This window comes from Etheostoma spectabile, chromosome 8 (assembly GCF_008692095.1).
Source record: "Etheostoma spectabile isolate EspeVRDwgs_2016 chromosome 8, UIUC_Espe_1.0, whole genome shotgun sequence".
In the NCBI taxonomy this organism is placed as follows: Eukaryota; Metazoa; Chordata; class Actinopteri; order Perciformes; family Percidae; genus Etheostoma; species Etheostoma spectabile.
Window position 1 is genome coordinate 19,095,273 of NC_045740.1, and position 10,621 is coordinate 19,105,893.

General features: G+C 41.9%; 1 protein-coding gene across 8 annotated transcripts in view; it reads right to left on the bottom strand.

Moving 5' to 3' along the window:
• ptprz1a (protein tyrosine phosphatase receptor type Z1a) overlaps positions 1 to 10,621 on the bottom strand; it is a 168,935-nt gene that overhangs the window by 96,040 nt on the left and 62,274 nt on the right. For all 8 annotated transcript variants that reach the window (XM_032522882.1, XM_032522881.1, XM_032522880.1 and 5 more), the window contains exons 4-7: positions 9,921 to 10,072; positions 8,505 to 8,600; positions 4,174 to 4,240; positions 3,812 to 3,969 (exon numbers count right to left, since the gene is read on the bottom strand). In XM_032522882.1, the coding sequence (XP_032378773.1) occupies positions 3,812 to 3,969; positions 4,174 to 4,240; positions 8,505 to 8,600; positions 9,921 to 10,072 (473 nt within the window). The remainder of the gene's footprint in view (positions 1 to 3,811; positions 3,970 to 4,173; positions 4,241 to 8,504; positions 8,601 to 9,920; positions 10,073 to 10,621) is intronic.

A 10,621-nucleotide genomic window follows, 5' to 3' on the forward strand; every position in this document is an offset into this window, starting at 1 on the left:
TTATTTCAACATAAATGAAGACATGTTGGTCATGCATTAAGTTGTTTTTTAATACTTCTGTTCTATAACATGAGATGTTCTGGTATATTCTGTTATGATCCAGCTCTACTAAATGTGTCAGAAGCAGAACTGATTGTTAGGGTCCGCGTCCTGAGTCTGGTTCCAGTCCCTCTTTTACAGCCCAACTGATCTTTTGCTCTGCAAGTCCTGAACTGAGGGTCGTAAACTCTCAGTCACATTCCATCTGAAGGATAACGATTAAGCACACAGTCACATCACACCACTGTGGTCTAGAGACCCCCCCACCCTTAGTGGATAAGACCAGGGGTCCGAGAGCCAAAGAGCCAGACTGAGGAAGGGGAGAGCTGTGACAGCTTGATCCAGGTAACTTTGCCTCTAGGATATATCCTACGTAATAAAAAGGATTCACACATCAACATCTGAGATTCTGACTACTGACTGACTGAACCCTGAGACCGGAGCAGGATTCAGCTCCAACAACACACAGGCGCCAAGTATGGATCTTTTATGATATATTATAATGTGTTGGTCAGTTTGTCCCATTTTGCAGCAATAACATTGAAGTGATATGACCAAGACAGAGAAATGTTTCTTTTTAGATAAAACAGATGTTGACTAAGTTTCCTTTTGGGGACGTCATTTGAAATTGGGAAAAATTAGAAGTTGGAAAAAAAGGTTATAAATTGCAATATATTCATATTCATGCTCCATCTTGAACTGCGCGTTTTCACTGTCACATGATAAACTCGCTAATGGGTAATCGCCGCTTCCCGCACTGGGCGAATTTTGAAGAAGGAAACATGGCTAATATCAACAAGAAGGTTTGTATTACTCACAAAACCTGGATGAAGACGTGGATGACACCTTGGTTTTTTGAAGCGTGAAGCCTCCCGTAGCTGTAATGCGTATTTTGGACTATGTGGCACGAGACAGTTGATTGCGATATATGATCTCAATACTAGCGGCATCTAGCGGATGGGAGAAATTCCCACACATTGGACTTTTAACCCAGCACCTCTGTACCTGCTCAGGTGACTCACTTCGCTTCGGTTACACAACACTCACAGCGTCTGACTCACACAGAGTCAACACTGCAGCACAGCCAAGCTCAGAGTCGATTAAGGCCATTTGCGGTTGTAAAAGTCTTGACTCTAAAGCATTAAAGTCTGGCAGGAGGACCGGAGCTGGAATGTAAACCAGCAGGGGCACGTCACCCTGGAAGGTCTGCGGCAGGGGATTTGACAGGTGTGGGTGTGTGTGTGTGTGTGTGTGTTTTCTCGTTTAACTACATTCGTGGGGTCCAAGAACTGGGAATACAGTATATTTGTGGGGTCCGGACAGCTTTGTGGGGCAATAACACTGGACCCCACAACTCCAAAGGGCTGTTTAAGGGTTAAGACTTGGTTTTAGGATTAGGGTTGGAATCAGGTTATGGTTAAGGTTAGGGTAAGGGTTAAGGTTAGGCATTTAGTTATCATGGTTAAGGTTATGGTAAGGGACTAGGGAATGCATTATGTCAACGATGGTCCCCACAAAGATAGTGAGAGGCACTATGTGTGTGTTTCTGTGTGTATGTGTGTGTTCTCCTGCTTAATGACAGCTGCGTGTTAAGAGTGAATGAGCCTGGTGAAAAATGACGTCTGGGCATCAGCAGGCGTCACGCCCCAGCCCGTCTGTGGAAAACCTTTTGTGTGTGTGTGTGTTTCAGCTTAAATGCCGTAAAGATCTTTTGTCAGCCCATATCTGTGTGCTGTAATGACCGCTTCTGTATGGCTGTCAATCACACTTGGCCAGGGGCAGTACACAAAAACACACACACACACACACAGACACACACACACACGCACACACACATACACGCACAGACACACACACACACACACACACACAAACAGACACACACACAGACACATAAACACGCACACACAGACACACACACACACAGACACATAAACGCGCACGCACACACACACAGACACATAAACACACATGCACACACAGACACACACACACAGACAAATAAACACACACGCTCACACAGACACACACGCACACACAGACACACACACATAAACACACAGGCGCACACAGACACACACACACAAAGACAGACAGACAGACAGACAGACAGACAAACAGACACACACACACACACACACACACACACACACACGTTGCCTCGCCCATGCCCATCACTTGTTCTCTGCTATGATAATTCCTCCTTTCAGCTCTTTGAACACGTGTTTTTTTAAAAGCTTGTTTACGGACGTGTCTGTAATTGTGTCTCAAGCCTTTTCATCTTCAAGAAAACCCTGAAAGCCGACGTCCGGCTCGTACAGGACCTCACGGGCTGGTTCAACATGGTGTTAACAGTTCAAAACAAAGTGCTCGTGCATCACATTAGAGCTTTTTTACGTTTCTCAGGTTCTCTCGTTAGTTTTGAGATGGATTTCCTTCCTTTCAGCCTGCCATTTGTTTCAGCTTCTTTCCATGAAAATAAACTTGTTTGACACTGTGTCTGTAGGCTCCTCCTCCTTTTTTTGCCATGTGCTGATACAGTTTCTATGAACGCTTGCCGTTCATTTGAAAGTAGCTTATCAGTTTTCATGGTGCCTGAGGTTTTAGTTGACATGGGGCAGGTTCAATCTCGGTTTCTTGGTTTCCTCAGAACAGTGTGACATGGTGTGTGTTGTCTCTTGTTGTTGTGGGTGTGTCAGAGATGTTACCCAATCAGCAGCAACGTGTGTGCAAAGTTGTTTTTATAATAAGTGTTATATCTTCTAAGGGAGAACTTAATATCCACAACATCCCAAATCCTTTGAACGTTTTATTCAAACGGACAGGCATGAAATCTTTGCAAGTTACGAAGCTACTTTCACATGTCTCTAGCTAGCAACAACTTCTTCGGTCTTATTCTACACCGCGAGACAACATCCTGTCAGCATAACATGCTCTGATTCAGAACTCAATGTAATAGCGCCTCCTGCTGGAACACCCTTACTAGCAGCTAACGTCACACAGGGTAAGGAAAATTAACCATTAGTCTTTTGATTAGCGCGAAAGGTGAAACGGAGGCTGGCCTTTGGCGATTACCTTTTGGTTGCACCGGGAAAGAACTTTAGTCATGAATAAATGACTTTCAGTGATAGACTCATTCTCCCAAAATGCACCACAGAGCGCCACAGGAAGTCCTTCCTGCCTGTGGCCATCAAACTCTATAACTCCTCCCTCTAAGTGTCTGACACACAGACACTCAGAGAGGTCTATACTGGACAATATTATCTGTTTTGTGCAATAACACTGGCCTGAAATGTGTGCAATACTCAACTGCTACTATTATTATTATTATTATTATTATTATTATTACTTTTTACCATTGCAACACCTTAATTATGTAAAAACTGTTTCATAATATTCCTTTAACTATGTAAATATCCACACTCCATATATTTCTTTATTTATATTTCTACTATTTGTGCAACCGCAACACAGAGTTTCCCTTCGGGGATCAATAAAGTATTTCTGATTCTGATTCTGATGTTAAAAAATGTATGAATGACTCATTCTTGACAAAAGGCAAAAGAGCTCTGTGTGCGTGTGCACAACTGAATAATGTCGGATTCAGGCTTTTAAAAAGCTGTCAATCAAAATGTACTTCTTGGGCTTGAGCCTTGTGGGGCCTAACTTATAAAGCCCGATTACAGCTCTAGATCAAAGCACCGATGCGGTCTTTACTGGGAATTTGAACCCCCCGACAGGGCGATGCAGGACAGGTGTTTCCGTCCCTCACCTGTTCGTCAGAGATGGCCGCCGTGTTCCTGAAGACGATCCACTCGACTGTCTCGCTGCAGGGCGGCGAGGTCAGGGAGCCGTTGTAGATGAAGTACTTCTCCGTGGAGTTGGGCAGGAGACCTCGTGGGACAAACGGTAACGCCTCTGCACTCTTTCCTGGACGGCAGAGGAGACAGATTTAAAGCAAACAATACAGGAGGAGACGCAAAGACAGGAGACAGATTTAATGCAAGCATTACAGGAGGAGACGCAAAGACAGGAGACAGATTTAATGCAAGCATTACAGGAGGAGACAGATTTAATGCAAGCATTACAGGAGGAGACGCAAAGACAGGAGACAGACAGAAGACACCGGCGTACCGTATCGGCTCACGCTGCTGATCCCGTCTATGATGGCGGCGTAGTTCATATTGTCCTCGCTGCTCGTCTGTGAAAAGAAAACCAACGTAGTTAAAGCTGGCGGGGCATTTAAATAGTGACTCTGAATTTATTCATTTAGGTAAAAATGTGTATTAATCTGCATAAAGAAGCTAAGAAAAGATGGAAAAAATCTCCAAAAGGCATCAAATGACAGATTGGACATTCGTATTATATGTCACAAAAAGTTAGATTTTAGTTCCATCATTTACACTTTCAAAAAGACAGAAAACAAAAAAATGGCGTCTGGAAAAGTTTGAGCACCCTGCAGAGTTAATACCTTGTACCCCCCCCCCCCCCCTTGGCAAGTATCACAGCTTGTAAACGCTTCCTGTAGCCAGCCAAGAGTCTTTAATTCTGGTTTGAGGTATCTTCACCCATTCTTCCTTCCAAAAGTCTTCCAGTTCTTTGAGATTTCTGGGCTGTCTGTCACTCACTGCTTTTTTAAAGGTCTATCCATAGATTTTCCATTCTGTTGAGGTCACGAGATTGTGAAGGCCATGGCAAAACTTTCAGTTTACGCCTCTTGATGTAATCCACTGTGGATTTTGAGCTGTGTTTAGGATCCTTATCCATTTGTAGAAGCCATCCTCTCTTTAACTTCAGCTTTTTCACAGAAGGTATCAAGTAAAATACAGGGGCATAAGTATACCCCCCCATGTTAAAATACAGGGACATAAGTATAACCCCCCCATGTTAAAATACAGGGGCATAAGTATACACATGAGAATAAGTATACTTATGCCCCCTGTATTTTAACATAGGGGGTGTATACTTATGCCCCCTGTATTTTAAGGAAGAAAATTTATTTATTTACAATACCTTATTCATTCACAAAGAAAATTGGTGTCATTAAAGGTTGGATTTTACCTAATTTTTTAATTAAGGCATTAAGATAAATTTCCAAAACATTATTTTTTTTATTCCTCTTTTTAGTCAACTTAAACATGGGTATATAAACTTATGAGCACAACTGTAAATAGCTTACCAGGGTGTCCCGTGTCACATATCTGCATTATGTTGTATGATTGTACTTGTCTTTTAACTTTTGTAAATCAATTGAACCTTGAACCTTGAAAGACGCTGTGAGCACGGAGGGGAGGGGCTGTGTGTGTGTGTGTGTGTATGTGTTTACAGTTACAAAGAGACAGCTTGTGTGAGTGACATGAAGCTGCAGTTGTAAGTATTTATTCAGGCTTCATGACAGGCAGGAAGTGAAACTTTTATGAGAAAAGCCACAGGCTTTGATGTCAGATCCAAAAATACCAAAGTGGGCGTTCATCACCAAAACCAGTCTGACAGGAGATCAACACACGTAAATATTACTGAGAGGTAGAGTAGAAAGGACTGTGGTTTCTGTATGGGTGTTCAGCTAAACAAACCTGAGAGGATTTGGTACAACCTTTCAGATAGTAAGGAGAGAGAAAGTACAGACGACCATACGGCGAGGCCAGATCCAGACCCAGGACTTTCACCTTCCCAAACTAAGCCACCAGACTCCCTCACATTTCAGAGAGTTCAAATCTTTGAAGGCTGGTTGCCGGCAGGGCTGCACAATGAATCGCAATCGTATTGCATTTGCAATATGGACCAGTGCAATATCCAAAATTGCATAGCGCCCCCTCCCAAAATCATCACATACCCTTCACCAAACATAGAGATCGGCATGGGTAACTTTCCATAAGATCATCTCTCAATGCAAATCAAACCAGTTATTAGTCTAACTGGAATAAAACCATGCCAGTATCGGTGTATGGTGAAGGGTATGTGATGATGGGGGGGGGGGATTTTATTTCCAAAGGCCAAGGGAACTTTATGATCCATGAAATAACTGGCCTTTAATAATAAAAAATCTGCCTCTATGGGAATGTAACATAGGGGGGGTGTATACTTATACCCCCTGTATTTTAACATAGGGGGGTGTATACTTATGCCCCCTGTATTTTAACATAGGGGGGTGTATACTTATGCCCCTGTATTTTAACATAGGGGGTGTATACTTATGGCCCTGTATTTTAACATAGGGGGTGTATACTTATGGCCCTGTATTTTAACATAGGGGGTGTATACTTATGCCCCCTTGTATTTTAACATAGGGGGTTGTATACTTATGCCCCCTGTATTTTAACATAGGGGGGTGTATACTTATACCCCCTGTATTTTAACATAGGGGGGTGTATACTTATGCCCCTGTCTTTTAACATAGGGGGTGTATACTTATGGCCCTGTATTTTAACATAGGGGGTGTATACTTATGGCCCTGTATTTTAACATAGGGGGGTGTATACTTATGCCCCCTTGTATTTTAACATAGGGGGGTGTATACTTATGCCCCCTGTATTTTAACATAGGGGGGTGTATACTTATGCCCCCTGTATTTTAAGGAAGAACAATACATTATTCATTCACAAAGAAAATTGGTGTCCTTAAAAGGTTGGATTTTCCTAATTTTTTTAAATAAGAGATTAAGATTTATTTCCAAAAGATGTTTTTTTATTCCTCTTTTTAATCAACTTTAGTATGTGTAAAGCGTGTGTAAACTTATGCAAAAAATCTTGGTTTGGGACAGATCCTTGCATGAATCACAATATAAATAATTTGAATTTCTTTATATTTTCAATTAAAATGATAATTAATGATACAAAAATGGTCATTCCCTCCAAAATCGTGAATCAAATTGCAATATCAGTCAAAATAATCGCAATTAGACATTCTCATATCGTTCAGCCCTGGTTGCCAGTTGGCAGGGTACATTTATTAGCTCCTTTGTGCTGTTTTTGTAGTTTTCCCACCCTGCTCTCCGCCCAAAAACATGCACACACACAGCCTGCAGCTTCACATCTGAAGTTTTTCTGAGTTTCGTTCCAACACGGCCTCTGTCGGTTCGAACACGCCAACCCGGCCGGAGGCAACGCGACGGCACAAAGCAAAACAAAGGGAAGGCATGCATGTGATGCTCGCTACGAGGCCTGGCAGCGAACACAGAACACACACACACGAGAGAAGATATGAATCGAACACTCACTGAGGTGTTACTGCAGCATACTGCTGACACTACCGACAGACTTTGATTCTTTCCCTCAGTCTGACTTTCTCCGTCTTTCTCCAACACAGAGTTCCCCGTAGAACCATCTGTGTTTCAAAGCTGCCAACTTTTCCTTTGGATTTCTGGTGGGCCGGTTAAATCAGACGTTCTTTTGTGAAATAAGCACCAACCTGAACTCCTGTGTTGTGTACAAGAGTAGTGCTCTTCAAATAATGGTTAAAGTTTCAAACCGTTAGCCTGGAGCTAACCACTGTGAGCCCACGCCACTCCAGCAGGGGTCGTTCGGACTTTTCAGCACAAAATCAAAAATGTAAAAAAAAAAAATTAAAAAAACTAACAAAACTGCAACAAAAATGCATGCATGTTTATTGTATGTATTGTATGTACTGTATGTATTGTACATGCGTGTATATGTATGTATTTATGCATGTGTGTGTGTGTGTGTGTGTGTGTGTAGATATGTCTGTATTTTGTGTGTGTGTGTGTGTGTATATATGTATGAGTATTGTGTGTGTGTGTGTGTGTGTGTGTGTGGGGTGGTGTATTTGTTTAGTTGTGGTGGTTGTGTGTGTGTGTGTATGTATTGTATATGGTGTGTGTGTGTTGGTGTGTGGTGTGTGTTTTTGTGTGTGTGTGTGTGTGTGTGTGTATGAATGTATGTGTGTGTGTATGTATTTATGTATATGTATATTTGTATTGTATATGTGTGTAAGTAGCAACACGTTAGTTCTTGGGCATATTTAGATTACAATGACGGTGTTATCCTATTTGTAAAGTGTCTATTTGTCAGTATGTTTTGAAATTTGCCAGCAAGCAGTACTTTACGGGCAGTTGTGCTAAAGTTAGCATGCTAACATAACATAAAGTGGCTGGCAGACACCTCGCAAATTACCTCAGACTTATTTAACGGCTACCAGTAACTAGGTCAATGGATTTTACTGTGTCTATTTCTCGATACTTTTTACAAAATCTAAGCAAGAAAAGGTTAAACAAATAGGATTAATGTTTTAGCACGACAGTCTATGGAGTTTGTCATCCTGAGTACCGCTTCGGTGGAGAGCGACACAGACACAGGCGACACCCCCCAGCGTCTAACGGCACCGTAGGATCGACGCCGTAGCTACGACGTGGAGATGACGCAGGAGCATAAAACAACCTTAAAGCCTTAAAGCTAGTCTGTCTCGATGGATGCACATTGCTGAGATAAAGCCTGACATGTTATTCCCACCTCAAACAGCACGGCGAGCGCTGTGATTCTGCCTCCCGCCTTGATGGTTTCGTCCAAAGAATCAAAGCGATGCGCCTCATAACAGTAGATCTGCATCTGTGGGAGAAAACAGAGAAATGGCAGTGTGGGGGGGGCAGTAGCTCAGTCCAAAAGGAGTTGGGTTGGAATCTGGAGGGTCGTTGGTTCAAGTCCTCGTACAGACTGAAGAACGGAGTGTGGATTGGTAGCTGGACTGTGTGTAGTGTGTAATAACAACAGTGGATGTGCCACATGCCTTTGGTGTGATAGATCTGGATTCAATTGGAAGTTGCTTTGGATAAAAGCGTCCCCTAAATGACATGACATGTCATTTATGAGGAAATTATGTTAAGTCCAGTGAGGCTTCAGAGGAAGAGCACCAGATCTTTTAGAAAATCAGGTGTAGAAAAAGCAAAGAAAAGACCGCCAACCAGTGATTGGTGCGATAATAACATCTTTCAACTTAGACATGGTCATAGTCATTGCTTTGGTTGTAAGGAATACAACATATCTTATATACCTTATTAAAATAGTTTTGAAAATCTGTAATTTTACTTTTACTTAAGTATGTTTTCTTTAACCCTCATGTTGTCCTTGGGTCACATTTGACACGTTTTCAGTTTTTTCATCACAAAGAATGGGCCTTTGAAAATGTCAACATTAGAAATATCAAACAACTTTGGAAAAAACATTAAAAAAAAGGACCCACTACATTGAAAAAGTGACAAAAATGTCAGAAAATGCGATTATTTTTTTTGGTTGACGGGATCCGTTTCTGAGTGGAAAATAAAAAGGTTACTTTGGCAAAGTATCTGTCAACAAAGTCAAATCAAAACTGGAGAATTTTTTCTTAGACTTTTTGTCCCTTTTTTCTGAAATTGGTCCCTTTCTTTGCCCTTTTCATTGCTTTTTTCCAACATTATTGTAGCTTTTTCCAACATTTATTTTGCCTCACCCCCTCTCTCTCCCTCCACTTTTAAAGTAAAGTACTTTTACTAGTAAAAGTAACTAAGTTACTGTAGTAACTAAGTTACTTTTACTCAGAGTAAATTTGAAATTACCTCCTTTATTTCTAATGGAGTAAAACTTCACATCGGCCATTTTATTCGTACTTTCAAAAGTTCATCAAAATAAAGTACTTTTACTTCAGTAGAATCTTTTTGTACTCTTTCCACCTCTGCATATAACTATTACATAAATAGTTTTTTTCTTATGTGTTCTGCCAGTTAATAATACTGAGAAAAAAATGCATTTCTAAAACAGCTGCTATTGTAGAAGGCCGGTAAACGGCTAGTTTAACTGAGGAAAAATGTAAAACCTCAGATCTGAACAACAGACTGAATGGACATAATATTAAGCATGCAGGAATATTCCTGATCTTATTATTGGTTGGTCTACCTCCAGGGGGTATTTGACTCCATCCAGACTGTGTTCGGAGCCGTCTGAGGAGGCGTTGCAGCGCCCCCAGTGGAAGGTGATACGTCCGACTTTGAACTTTGACCGGAGACCTCCTCCGCTGACGTAGAACTCTCCATCCACATTGACCGCCACTGAAACCAGAAATCACAAGAGCAATCAGACGTGTGACCCTGAGAGGGCTGGGTTTTATTACATCTCCAACGGAGGTTACGTGGTTTGTTTGTTCAACTGTCAGCGGGATAACAAAAAAAAACTACTGGCCAAATTTCCAGGAAAGGTGGTGGAAGGGTGGAGCCAGGTCCAAGTTTTGGGTGGATGTTGTTGGTACACGATCCGTCCTGCCTGCACGATGCGTTCTGCACATGTGCAACATGATCACGCACGCGCAGATGATGATCATGATGTACGAAGATTTAAGGCACTGTACAATCTGTTCCACAGTAGCGGTCTGCTGTTAGCCTCCACCGGAAAGCTAACGACGCTAGTTTAGCTAACAGCTATTTTGGCTAACCGCTAGCTGGCAGCTTGATTCAGCCTAAAATAACGTTACTCAAACTAAACAGTGGGGTAACGCAGCTCCAGCTAAATTAAGACTTTACAGTAGATCCGCTGCTACTCTCAGTTCTTTTAAATCAAGGCTGACGACCTTTCTTTTTGATGCTGCCTTTCTTTAAATGAAT